Here is a 13,999-nt window from a genome sequence, read left to right as displayed (position 1 = left end):
CTTGTCCACGCTACTCCCACTGCACATAGCCAGTGGCCTCCTTCAGCCCAGGAGCAGAGCTCACCCCATCCCCACTCTAGTCTTCCTGAATTTCAGTTCTGCACATAGTTAAGTGGTGTAGGAGGTTCTTCTGTTCATGTGTTGCTTTCATTGGTCAATGAATAAAGAAACTGCTTTGGGCCTGATAGGGCAGAACTTAGGTAAGTGGAGAAGACAGAACTGAATGCTGGGAAGAAGGGCGGGGTCAGAGAAGCCATGGATCCTCCGCCTCAGACAGATGCCGGTTAGAATCTTGCCTGTAAGCCACAGCCACGTGGCAGTACATAGATTAACAGAAATGGGCTAAATCAAGATGTAAGAGTTAGCCAATAAGAAGTTAGAGCTAATGACCAAGCAGTGTTTTAATAAACATGTGCAGGGGGAATAGGGTGGACCTTGCCTGTTGGACTCTCGGGCATATATCTGCCTCCATTAGGTCTGTTCTGCACCCTATCTGAGTATTACTCAGTGAGAAAGCAAGCTGGCCTCCAGCACAGTAGCTGTGCTGTGGTTGGGATGAGGCCTCTAAGCAAAACCACCTGACTTGGCCAGAAGAGTTTAGGTGGAGCTGTCCTGGGCGCAGAATTGGGAAGCATTCAAGATGGGGTAGCCTGGTATATGCCCACCCGGATTTCTAGGTAACAGCTCTGTGCGTCCTCTAGCGCCTAGTAAGAAGTCATTTCTATGATTGTTACTGTAGTTTTGACTAATTATTTTGGAATTTAATGGAATCTCTGATGGAGAGCCTTGTTAGCAAACAACACAGTTCTCACCCTCCTCACATTTGTTCTTCACCCCTAAGACCCACGACAGCCACAGCAGTTCTCACAGGGAGCTTGGCAAGTTCCCGCGGCCTTTCATGGCATGTCTGAGGTTCTCTGATAGCTGTCCCAGCCAACAGCCAGCACAGCCTCTATTGGAAACTGGATAGGAAGGAGATATTCTGGATAGAGTCTCCCACAGATAGAGTCTGTGCCTCTCAGACTTGGAGGTCTCACAACTGCCAAGTTTCTTAATTCTGTCCCTGAGTGTGATGAAGCTTCACAACGGAGGTGCTGGCTTGGTTTGTCACGTGGTGCTCTGCTTGGCAGCACATCCTGTCAGGTTCACACGGCCAAGCTGTTCAGAATCTTAGCACACTTGAACTTGAAAGTGACTAACAGGAGGAGGGAGCCCGGCTGTATCTGTGCTTTCCCACCGAGAAGTGATTCGGGCTCCTCTCAGCCACAGCAGCACTCTCTGTACACACCCTTAGATAAGAGACCAGCACAAGCTAGGAAAGTGCCTGGCACCCAGGTAGAGCACACAGCTGTATCAGACTTGGTCCTTCATGCCTACCTTACCTTCTAGCAAGAGCTTTTTACAGGGAGGGAGGGGGAGTATGTATCACGGGCAACAGCTGTCAGCTTTGAAATACAGCATGACTTTAGAGTTAGAGGAAAAGCGAAAGCAAGTACTGAAATGCCACAGCCTGAGGAGCTGTGTCTGTCCTTCCTTGACTGCCATGGCATTAGATGGTGCTTTGTGATCTCAGTGTTGCTTTTACCCTGTTGGTACTCCACACATACTGGCTTGCAGGAGGACCCTCTGAGTGGCAGCCTGAAGGCATGCTAGATGGGCACAAAGCCCCAGTGCAGGCTCTCCTGCTGAGTTAGCACTGTCCTGGGTATGGGGACACAGTGAACAAGGAAAATGTCACTGCTTTATAAAGGAATAGTCTGATACAAGTTCCCTCTCCTGGCCCCAGGTTCTGTTCTCTTGCATCTCTGCATGGAGAGTGAGTGTGGTTACGGGATGGTTGGCAGCTCTGCCCAAGCCTGCACCATCCTGCCCTTTCCCTGGAGCTTACTTTAGCCCAGCTCTCACATCCAGGGGCCTAAGTGGTACTGCAGAGATGCTCATATAGAAATTAGGTTTGGCATGATAATTAACTTTAGGAGAATGAAAGCAGAAAAAGTATTCTGGGGGACAAATGGCCAAAAACTTCCAAAATTTGATGGCCTTGATTTTTATGGCCCAAAAGTTCAACACACTCCATGTCAAAGAAGAAATCCACACCAGTGGAGCTCAGTTGTGAGCGTGGAAGATGAGAACACTTAAAGCAGGAAGAAAAGCTCGATGTGTTTCTGAAAGCTCTCTGGTGAGGTGAGCCTGCTTTCCAGTGTTCCCATGACACCGTGGCAGGGCCATCCAGGTGCTCACAGAGCAGTCACCTACCAGGACTCCTGCACCGACAAAACTGTGCCTCACATGTGGAAGAAGACTCCTTCCAGGAGCCCGACACTTTGGACTGAATGCATTCCGCTTGAGCAGCATTGTGAACCCCATAGGCAGGAGGAGATGTTCAACAGCAAAGGGAAAGAGTGCTCTGTGTAGGTAGTTCTTTCTTCTCCTGGTTGGCTATGCTGTGGTACATATAGCTATACTGCTGGGCCTGGGACATGCTCAAGGGTAGTGTTTGCCAGCAACATTGTAGAGGAAGTAGGCAGGAACAGGCAGTTAGAAGCTCACAGCTGTAGCCTCAGACATGGTGCTGACTTACCCATGTTGGTCCTTGAAATAGAGGCTGTGGTCCAGAAAGAAGATTGGGACCTTTGGGCAGCTGGTAGTGTATGGAAAAGTCGAGCCTGAATCAGCGTATCTGAAGCCGGGGAGGAAGGGCAGGAAGAGCTCAGAAACACTTCTAGCTGAAACTTACATTACCTGTATCTGAGTATGAGATTGCAGGCTTTTCAAAAGTTGCTGAGACAAGTATTTGAAAATCACATGAGCTCTGTCAGCACATTGTATGTCCTGACTGAAAAGGTAAAAATAAAATGCTGTGGGATCCCCGAATATCTGCAGTGGCAGAAACGCTGCAGGTCCCTTAGCAGCGGATAGGCAGCGGGCCATGTGGTGGCACATGGGGCAGCAAGTCCCGAGAGCTGCCAATCCCAGGCAGGGATGGCACACAGACCACACTGCAGGTCTCTGAAGGCAGCTGGTCCCAGGTGGCAAGCCACGTGGCAGCAGCAGGTGAGAGACAGACGATAGGCACGCCATGCAGAGTGAGGTTAGATATTTATTTAGTGGGTTATGGAGGGGGAAGGAAGAAGAGAAGAAGAACAGAGAGAGAGACAGAGAATCAGAAGCTGCCTCTCCGAGAGGGAGACAGAAAAAAGGAAGAGACTCAGGCTTCAGGCAGGAAGGAAGATCTGCCTGCCTCAGCAGACAGGGGAGGGAGTGGACATGGCTTGTCTCTTAAAGAGACAGATCTTTACATCTCTTTTTTTTTTTTTTTAAATGAAAAGGCGGGAGGTTAGGCACCACAGATTAAAGGAATTGGGGCGGCGGATTCTCAAGATTGCTTCCTGCTTATTTATGGGTGTTGACTTTGGGGGAGGACCTGAGAAAGCTGGGTGCTGGTCACATCCTGGCATAACTGGTCTGTTTGTTCCAGTCCGGTGTTAGTGGTATGGAAATGTCTGGTGTCTCTTACACCTGTTTAAGGTATTGGCGGAACAGAGGACAAAATTAAGTTAAGGAAAAAAATTAATACCAGGGAATTGGGGGGGGGGGTGTATCTGACCTGCTTAAGGTGGATCCTTCAATTTGGCTCCCTGGAACTCACAAGAATTTTTTGGGTTTGTGGAAACAGAAATTTTAGACATATACATTGTATAAACCATAGCATATTTATGTCAGAATGACCGTGACAGATATTTTTGCACAATGAAAAGTATTTTTAAGACTATGGAAGGCCTTTAACAGTGATGGTAAAAAAGAAAAGAGAAAGAAAAAACTGAGGAATCCTGGGCCCCCAGTAGAGTGCAGCGCTAGCGCAGGAGGACTGACCCCAGGTCAGTCCAGTCACAATTTTAACTAAGGGAAGCGATCCAGAGATGAATGTCAGCAAAGAGCTCAACCCTCCATGGTTGGGGGCTGTCCCCCAGTTTCTAGGAATACCAAAAGATTGCTGGGAGCTCACCAGTCAATTTCTCTGGTTCGGAGAAAGGGTTAAGCTGACCAGAATGGGGGAAACTCACCAATTGAAGCTGGTGGTGTACGTAGAACTCACGCTGTAGAAATCACACTGAGACATATGGAACACTTGGTTTTGTGGGAAAAAAAATACCTGCTTCCGGATCCCGACCCCAGGAGAGGAGTTCAGGGCGGAAGAGCCATCCGAGCCATGGCACCAGTGTAATGAATTAATTAAAAATGCCGTGGATCCCCAGGTCCCCGAGCGGCTGCAGGCAGAGGGCCATGTGGTGGCAGGCAGGGGGCAGCTGGTACTGAGAGCAGCCAGTCCCAGGCAGGGATGCACGAGACCATGTAGGTCTACAAAGGCAGCTGGTCTCAGGCAGCAAGCCACGTGGAGGTGGCAGGCAAGAGACAGAAGGATAGGCATACCATGCAGAGTGAGGTTGGATATTTATTAGTGTGTTATGGAAGCATGGAAGGGAAAGGGGAGAAGGAGAAGCACATAGAGAGAAGAGAGAGGAGGGGGGAGAGACAAAAGGGAAGGGGAGAAGTGGAGAGAGGCAGAAGCTGCCTCTTCAAGAGGGAGACTGTATTTGTATTTTCTGTACTGCTGCCTGTTCAGATCTGGACACTAGAATATACCTTACAAAATGTGTGCATGTGTGTAAGGGGAGGCACAACATTTTTCTGCATAGTCTTATTGATGTGCAAAGTCACACACTTTAGTATATGCAAAGCCACACAAACACAGATCTTTTGAGAAGTATTTCTCCATGCCTGTGCAGCTTACCCAGACCTGTTCCGTGTTCAGTGAAGGCAGTGGAGTAGAGCAGGGTTGCCCCATATAATGCTCTCTTTTCTCTCCTTTCTACCAAACAAACCGCACAGCAGTAATCAGCATGTGAGCAGTGCACACGGGACCTGTTGGCTCTTACTAGATTGGGTGCTGGTGTAGAACAGCACAGTGTTTATTAAAATAGTTCTGCACTTTTTGAATAATAAACCTTAGGCACTGTTCCATGTATGCTGTGACAACAGTGAGTTCAGAAAGCTGAAATATTGGGGAGGAAATTTACATCTATAATTCATGTTTATATCCTTCTACTGCATTGAATTTGATAGGCTTTTTCAGATTTTCCAAAATTAAATATGCTAATATTTCTCTGTGGAGTTGTGCAGCTGGTTGTGAGAACAAAATATAAATACTTCATGTGACAGTAAGAGGGAGGGAAACATAGCAGTTGCAGGCACTCATCACTATGGCCTACAGCGGTCTGTTGCTAATTTTCAAGGTAATTTTTAATTACCTAAATTTACTCATGGTGTATTTTAAACTGTACTACTGCAAACATTGTTTTAGCCTATGCGTTGTTTTCTGTAAAGTTCTACCTGGCTTCTTACAGGCTGAGGCCATGAAGGGCTGTTCTAGACTGGTTGTCCACAGTAGGGACTGTCACTCAAGAGCTCTCCGGTTCTCATTATGAACCTGCCAGCCGTCTGTCCCATCCCCTCGGACCTCCCCTCTTGTCTTTCCTTTCCCCGAGGTCTTATTGCCCCAGTCTGTCTGTTCTCTCGTGGTCCTACCAACTCTGTGGGGACAGATGCTCTGCTTCCTCCTTGGAGTCAGGACAAGCTCCCAGCCCAGAAACATGTCTTTGCTGTTCAGTTTGAGTCACGCATTTCTAACATCGATGAGCACCTGCAGTCCCTCTGCTCTGTCACACCGCGGGTCAGACACTGCTCTGGAGACTCAGCTTCTTGAGATTCCGACAGATAAAATGGCGTCCACCAGTGGGTTTCCTGTGAACATTAAAGAAAATAGCATCCAACCAACGATGCAGCAGTAACTACTCTGTCTTACCTGGTGGGGCTAGCTGGATGGGTGGAATAGCTTAAGCATCCCCTGTGTGCTACTCAGAGGCTGTGTGGAAAGGATTGTCAGGCTAAGGATCCTGGAAATGCCAAACCTGTTGTAAAATTCAGCTGTGATGTGTCTGTTCCTTCTCTCTCTATTTAGAATGCAGTCCGTCATTGACTTTCTGTCCAACACGGTGCTCCACCTTTCCTTTCCTTTTACTTACGTTACACACAGTGTAAGAACTGGTTTTTTTTAAAAAACTTAAAAAGCCAAATTGACCTTCAAAGGAGTATGGTATTTGTATTTTCCCTGTTGTTTTCCAAGAGTTAAAGCTTGGTGTGGTGGTACAGGCCTGTTATTCCAGGGAGGCAAAAGCAAGAGGATTAAGAAATTCAAGAACAGCCTTGGCTGCTCAAGGGAATTAATTCAGCATAGAGCAGCCAGCTTTTATGTGGCTGAGCTCTGTGCATCACACCCTAAGGAAGTGAGAATTTCCAGAGTCTAAACCAAGTTTCCCTGCTTTCTGGGGAGCCGCGGCCTGGCTCTAGAGAAGGAGGGAGACTTAACACTGCTGACATTTGAACTGGGGTGGGAGTCAGTTCCCATACCTGCACTACTTTGTGACTGAAATTCACAGCCCAGGAGTCATGAAATGTGTATTGCCATTTGCGAATGAAAAATCACCAGGTGACATCATCATTTGACAGTAGCCAGTTGCATCAGATAAAAGATCCTCCTTATATTAGTGGTGACCACCTCCAGCTGTTGCCTGTCCACCAGCTAGCAGGTACCCAGGATAGGCACACGTGGCCGTGCCATCCTCCCCTGTAGTATCTTCAGGTCCTGGGCTGTAACAGAGGAAATAAAGTTAGGAGGTGCCCTCCATATTTCTAACTTTAGATCATTTTGTCACTATATTTGATAGGTGTTTTGTTTTTGTTTTTTTTTTGTTTTGTTTTGTTTTTTGGTAGGATTCTTACTTGGTTGGTTGGGTTTGGGTTTTGTGACAGGGTCTTTATTGTGTAGCCCCAGCTGGCCTGGGATTCACAGAGATCTACATATCTCTGTCTTCTAAGTGCTGGCCCCTGCCTGGCTTCTGTTAGTAAAATGTTCTGTCTTTTCCTGTATAATATTGTGATGGTTTCTGCTTAAGCAGAATGCTTATTTGGTTGTTGTTGGGATGTGGTGTCTCCAGAACAGGCTGTTGCAGCTTTTGAGCCGGTACAGCAGGTGTCAGCCTTGGAAAGGCGTCTGGGGTCATTTTCAGTCTAGATTCAAAACTCGTGCTGGTTAGGACGTGAGCTTCTCGCTGTAGATTTCTTCACAGTCGCTCTGGTTTTCTGAACATACCTGCTAGGTTCCAGGATGGCCAAAGGTACACAGAGAAACCCTGTCTTGAATAACTCAAAAAAGAAAAAGAAACAAAGACACTCCTGGGTCTGTCAGGCTGAGAGCTGCCTCCCTGGGTTGTCTTCCGGGTGCTCTGCAGGCCACCACTAGGAGCTTGCCACGAGGCACGTTCACTGCTTCACTGCAGAAGGACACTGTGAGGACCCGTTCCTGTGCCGCTCGCTGTCTTTCTGACTTTTCCCGCCTGCTCTTTCCGGGTCCTACCAAGCACCTCGTGCCCAATATTTCCTCTCAGCTCCCAGCTGCAAACCTGTGCTCCCTCTGGGCATCAGTGTTAGTCCACGGCAGGCAGTTGTGCCGCTTTTACACCACTGGTGTCGTCAAGTGTGTACACATGTGCTCCTACATACTCCAGAACGCAGCAGCTTTCCCTGAGCGGAGCTTCTTGGGTTCCATGTCTGCCCAGCATTTTCTTCTCCTGCCCAACCACTGGGCACTCACTTGTAATACACCATAAAAAAAATGAGCCCACATGGAGCCCAGTCTTTTGGGTGGGGAGGCTGACTGTCCTGTGGTATTCATCCATTGGCCACTCAACTGTAGTTTGGGTCTGCCCCTGTCCTTGGGCTCACTCTATTTGAAGATGTTGTTGGAGACAGAAGCATAAGTGGAAGGGAATTTTGAGGGTGGACAAGATTTATTTAAAGCCCTTTGAGCATGGATAGCAATCACTAGTTGAAAATGCATTTCAGAATCTGGTGAAAATTGTCCCCGCTTCTGCCAGCTTTGAACCTCAGTACCCTGGGATCTATTTACCCACTTCTCCTGTCACCACAAGGTTGAGTGACCTCTTTCTCGGCTTGTTTTCGTGTACATGAGCATGCACACATGCACAGGAGCTGCATCAGCTTGTGCATGCACATGTGGGGGTGAGCACTGTGTGTCTTCCTCGGCCACTGCACCTCATTTTTAGATTATGGTCTCCCACCTATGGAGCTTGCAATTTCAGCCGGGCAGCCAGCAGGCATATCCTATGATCCAGTTTTCTCCACCGCCACCCCACCCCACCCCTACCTGGAAATATAGATGTGCACGATTGTGTCCAGCTTTTACATGAGTACCAGGGGTCCAAACTCAGTGGGTCCTTCCTGCTCTTTTCCCACTGAGCTTCTCATCTCCCCTCTTCCCCTTCAGCCTCCTTGGCTCTCTGGCAGTAATGTTTATCGTGGACCAAAACAGATGTGTGTGTTTCAGTGTCAGCATACTGGTAGGCCTGTTTCCTACAGGTAGCCTGAGTTCATGCAGCTCCCAGAACTCAAGGCGTCAAGTTCCTGCACTCAGCTGTAGGAGGGCATTCCACCTGGGGAGTGTTCTGTACCCTCCTTACCCTACACTTTCCAACATTCTGCTTACTATCTGCTTAAATTTTGATGGTTTTGTTCACTTGAGGAGTATTTCTCTTCTAGGTTATTTGTTGTCCTGCTACTTTTAGAGCTTTTCATACATTGTATCACATACATGGCCAAGTGTGCACCATCTGTCTTGCAAATCCAGTGTTTGCAACTTTGTGCTCTGTTTGGCTAAATAAATACTTGCTTTCCTGCAGCCAAATACAATTTGGGGAGGTTTCTTCTTTTGCTTCAAAATTCAAAAGGTTTCTTTATATTCCCTCAGGCGGTTCTTAAATTCTCTTTCTCACAAATGGTGCTGTAGCAATGGGCTATGCAACTGCAAAAGAAAAAAATCTCAACCCGTCCCTTACACCCAACACAGAACTGGAGCTTGGCCACGTGTCACACAGTGAGTGTTAGCAATGACAGAAAGTACTGGCCATAAATCAAAAGGTAACTTGTGTTTGTAAAGGAAACCTAGGAAGATAAGAAGATATCTACAGATGGAGTGATGAATGGGTACACACCTAAAGAGACTCCCCCAGACCTGAGCAGTGAGGCTGTACACGCCCTGGTAATAGCAGATAAATGTGTGCCAGTAGTCACTGGGGTTTCAGGAAAGCCACAGTGAGACTTGGTATACACTGGTTAGAAAAGGACCTATTTGTCAGCAGAGCGTGGTTAGGCCACAGTAAATGGTTTGGTGGATTTTTATAGGGAACTTCAGGTAGCTTTCCGTGGAGAGTTTGAGTTATAACCTGGCAGCTGTATATTCTTATGTCTGCTGCATTGAAACCACCTGAGAGCATGCTCTTTGAACCTGAAGGCTTGAAGCTGGGAGGGAGGGCTCTGTGTTCTTTGCTGTGCCCCATGTACAGAACTCAAGCATCTTTGTAACAGAGTTCACTGGTTTCTAAAGGTGTTGCAAGGAGAGGGCCAGCTTGTTTGTCCCGGCCATCTGGCTAGCTTAGCCCCGAAATAATCACATAGAAACTGTATTAATTAAAACACTGCTTGGCCCATTAGCTCTAACTTCTTATTGGCTAACTCTTACATCTCAGTTTAACCCATTTCTATTAATCTGTGTATCACCATGTGGCAGTGGCTTACCAGGTAAGATTCGGCATGTCTGTCTCTGGCAGCTCCATGGTGTCTCTCTCCTATTCCGCCCTTCTTCCTCCCAGCATTCAGTTCTGTCTTCCCTGCCTACCTAAGTTCTGCTCTATCAAGTAGGCCAAGGCAGTTTCTTTATTCATTAACAATGAAAGCATCACACAAACAGAAGGACCTCCTATACCCCATCCCCGCCACGGTATCCTGCCCACACAACTGGCTCTCAACTGCTCACTGAGCATATACTCCATGTACACGGGCTTTCAGTAGCATGGGACCAGACTACTTCGTCTTTGTCGTCATTTCCTCCGAGACGTCTGTCTGTCTGTGGTCAGGACCCCTGTGCACTATGTTCCTGGAGAAATCTGCTTTTTCTTCTTCTATAGTTCCTCTTAGTTTTAATTTTCTTATTCCAATGTGAGGATTCTGCCTTTTATGTCAGTTTTAAGATCAACCCTTCATTTTTGTATCTTTTAAAAAAATCTGTTTTTTTTTTTTTTTTTTTTAGTAGAAAAGTTGTTCTGCCTGAAGTTTCAAAAATAATATATGGATTTTGAATTTAGGCTGATAACATACATAGCTTTTGATGTAAAGGGCCTCAGCATATAGAAAAAAACCACATCCCTGTGTCCTCCTCAAAGGGGTGCAGGGTAGGGCTGAGCTGACAGATGACCTTGGAGGAACCAAAGCTCCACGGAGGTTTACAGTGTACTGAACTGTTGTGGTTGTTAGTGTTGCCTTTGTTGTAACACTGATGCAGTGAACCACCTGCAATAGGTACTTTTTACTTGGATACAGTCAAGGGGCATCTTGTCTAATGCATCCATCCCATTACCTTCTCACATTGTGCCTGCCTCACATGAAAACTACAAAGTTTTCCTAATACTAGCATCGGTCATTCGATGTCGTTATTGCTACATCTAGATATATTAGTTTCCGCTGTACATGCTATAGGTGTGTGTGTCTGTGTGTGCGTCTGTCTGTGTGTGTGTTAGCCAAAGAAACTTGTTCTGTGGCCACGATTACAATGTATTTCTCTTTCAGTTGTCCCAGGATTGGAGTCATGGGCTGATGTTTCTCAGTTACCCTCTAGATCAGTTAGGGTACAAGGTTATAGAGAGAGACTTCACCAGTCAGGGTCAGTATAACCTCAGAGCTATGGAAAAGAACGTGCTGAGCAGTCTGGTGCCACTCTGCTTCTGGTCCACAGATTCCCTGGCGACAGGTGGTGATTAGAAGCATGCAGTGCAAAAAAAAAAAAAAAAAGCTGGGCGGTGGTGGCGCACGCCTTTAATCCCAGCACTCGGGAGGCAGAGGCAGGCGGATCTCTGTGAGTTCGAGACCAGCCTGGTCTACAAGAGCTAGTTCCAGGACAGGCTCTAAAGCTGCAGAGAAACCCTGTCTCAAAAAACCAAAAAAAAAAAAAAAAAAAAAGAAGCATGCAGTGGTGCTTGCTGTTTGTACAAAGTGCTGGTGCTTGTTTTAGTTTGTGAAGTAGAGGGACTGCCTGAGGAAACGGGCTTTCAAACAAGTGCACCCAGTCAGCTGAAGTGACTGGATTCTTTTCAGAACTTAGCCTTGAGTGATAAAAGACTCCCCTCCTGAGTCTTTATTTAGTTGTTCCTCTATGGACCTGACCTTTGCTTTATGCTAGTACTGGAACTTTGAATAACAAAAGAAAGGAATGCACATATCACAAGCTTCTCTCTCTCTCTCTCTCTCTCTCTCTCTCTCTCTCTCTCTCTCTCTCTCTCTCTCTCTCACACACACACACACACACACACACACACACACACACACACACACAGAGAGAGAGAGAGAGAGAGAGAGACAGCTCAGACAGTTCCTGAGTGACTGAGTCTTTGCAGACTGTGGCATGGCACCCATAGCAGCTGTTCTTGTCACTGTGGTGGTCATTCCTGTTAGCCATGCTCGCTCAGCTTACTATCTGGGAGCCGTCCCCTGCGTGCCTTGTTGGGTTAGAACCAGCTCCAGTGAGGTTGGGAGCTCACAGGTGTGTGAGTACCCTGTCCGTCAACCCACCTCATCACCTCTTACTCTCCGGCCTTCTCCTTCATTGTGGCCTCTCCTGTTGCAGATCTGTCACCTACACCTACAGAATTCCTCCTTGGCATATACCTGAAGATGGGGTTCTCCACCAGTCTACACAGCTCTGCCACTCCCCTTCCGTCCAGATGGAACCATTGTGGAGTGGGGCTGCATCACATGCCCTCCCTGAGGCAGCGACCACAGGCTTGTTTCCTATGCCGACTTGACCAAGGGCTGCATGCTTGCCCTCTGCCAGAGTCTCACAATGGTCTTGCTTCTCTTCTGTCTTCAGGGGCCACAAGAGAAAGCTGAACGAGGAAGATGCTGCCAGCGAGTCCAGCGGGGAATCCAGCAACGATGATGAGGAGGGCAGCAGTTCGGAAGCAGACGAGATGGCCGCTGCTCTGGAAGCGGAGCTAAATGACCTCATGTGACCTGGACTTGCCACCAGTCCAGCCTCTGGCTTGGGTCCTCTTTCTCCGGAAAAACGTATATTTTGCAGAGCTCCACATACAGAAACACATTATTTTGCAGAAATAAGTGTTTGTAAGAAGTTTACTATAGGAAAGTCTACTTTTTTAAGCGACAGAATGTTACGAGGAGTTGGTTGTTAAGCCAAAGAGCTCAGCAGGGCCTCTCGTGGCGAGAGTGGCTATGTGATGTCTGGTCATGTAGTAAGAGGCCTTGGGGGCTTCCCTTCGAATATAACAGCATATTTAGTGTGAGGACTGGGGACCCAGTAAGACTTAGAGAGAAATGTAGCGAGAACCTAGCATCTTGGGCTTTTTTCACAGCTGACACGATCAGAATCTTGAAGGATTTCTAAGTGCGACAGCAATGTGCATCCACGTGTACAGGACACCGAGACTCAGGCAGGCCTGGGCCCAGCCACCCTCAGTCCCCATGACCTGCTCCCTGATGCAGGTGCTGTCTGCAGCCTGGGCTGCCTGGGCCGGAGCCTGCGGCATGGGCAGGGTGACGAGAGCTCATCTATGCCGCCCTAAGAGATGTAAAGTTTTTGTATATTTCATATTCCACCCACCAGATTCTTCTTCCATTTAATAAAATCCTTTTTGTAAGTTCTCTCCTCTGGTCCATGACAGCAGTGCAAGCGGCCTCTTGGGATTCCCTCAGCCCGGCTCCTGAACCTGTTCCCTGTCAGAGCTTGTAGGACAAACACAGCATGCTAACAGATAATTAATAGCAATGGAGAAGTAATTCCCTGGGACTGGATGGTGGAGCTTGCTGTCACCCACTCGTTGCTGCCCCCATCTCTTCCTGTTACTTGGGGAAATTTTTCAGATGCTTGTACCAGCGCATGAAGAACATGCAGACTTGTTCCAGCATGAAATGGACACCTGGGGGAGTCAGGCTGGTGCTCGGGGCCACAGCTGGAGAGAGGGTTCATCATGAGATGTAGCTACTGCGCTTTACTGTGTTGTTGCCAGGATCAGCAATGTTGTAAGTCAGTCTGTCACTCAGGTGTCCTCAGAAAAAGCCGGGGTTGGGGGACATAGCCAGTAAGAGCCAGACATTTATTCTCTGCAGCAGCGTCTTCTGCTAAGCTGTGGTCAGGAAGGCATGCTGGGTCCATGAGGTCACTGCCATTGCTGCAGAACTGTCCTTGAGATGGTTCATTCTGTCTCCCGCCTGTTCTCGTCTCTCCTACAAGAATGACGTGAGCAGACAGCGAAGGGCGAGCAAGAGGAGAATCTGCTAACATGGGATCGACAGTTCCAAAAGGAACCTGGTCACCACACAGATGTGACCATGGAATGGAACTTGAGAGGTCTGCAGTCTTGGTTGTGTAGGTGCTGGCCGAGAGGTGGCCAGCATGAGTTAGGAGGCGTGAGCTCCAGGCTGCAGCCAGAAAAGCAAAAACCTCGGGGGTCGTGAGAACCCAAGGCATTCTTCCCTCTCTTACTCCAGAGCCTATACTTTCTGTTCCGTAGACTCCACGTGCGCATATGCAAATAAGTATAAAATGAAGAACTCAGTCAAGGGAGCTGTCTCCCTGGGGGAAGTAACCTGCCCAAAGCTTCCCAGTCAGGTCAGCCACCCACCCCCTCCTGGTGGTGTTAGGAAAGCAGATACCTGATGGTTAAAAGGTCACAGCAGGGCAATCCATTTCAGGTTGCCCTAAATTTTAACTCGAGGCTGTCCAAAATGTGGGTCTTAGATTGCCGCTGTCACCAGCCAGCTGTGGCTAGCGGTGGGACCTGGGGTTTTGTTGGTT

At 47.9% G+C, this 13,999-nt stretch overlaps 1 protein-coding gene across 4 annotated transcripts in view; it reads left to right on the top strand.

Moving 5' to 3' along the window:
- The window catches only part of Ctdp1 (CTD phosphatase subunit 1), a 60,576-nt gene extending 47,730 nt beyond the window's left edge, over nt 1–12,846 (top strand). For all 4 annotated transcript variants that reach the window (XM_038330230.1, XM_038330229.1, XM_038330231.1 and 1 more), the window contains one exon: nt 12,056–12,846. In XM_038330230.1, coding sequence (XP_038186158.1) covers nt 12,056–12,197 — 142 coding nt within the window. In that variant the 3' untranslated portion in view covers nt 12,198–12,846. The remainder of the gene's footprint in view (nt 1–12,055) is intronic.
- Nucleotides 12,847–13,999: the final 1,153 nt, after the last annotated feature.

The sequence above is a fragment of the Arvicola amphibius genome, chromosome 5 (genome assembly GCF_903992535.2).
Source record: "Arvicola amphibius chromosome 5, mArvAmp1.2, whole genome shotgun sequence".
NCBI classification, from domain to species: domain Eukaryota; kingdom Metazoa; phylum Chordata; class Mammalia; order Rodentia; family Cricetidae; genus Arvicola; species Arvicola amphibius.
The sequence above is the reverse complement of the archived record's forward strand: the minus strand, read 5'-3'. Positions and strand labels throughout refer to the sequence as shown.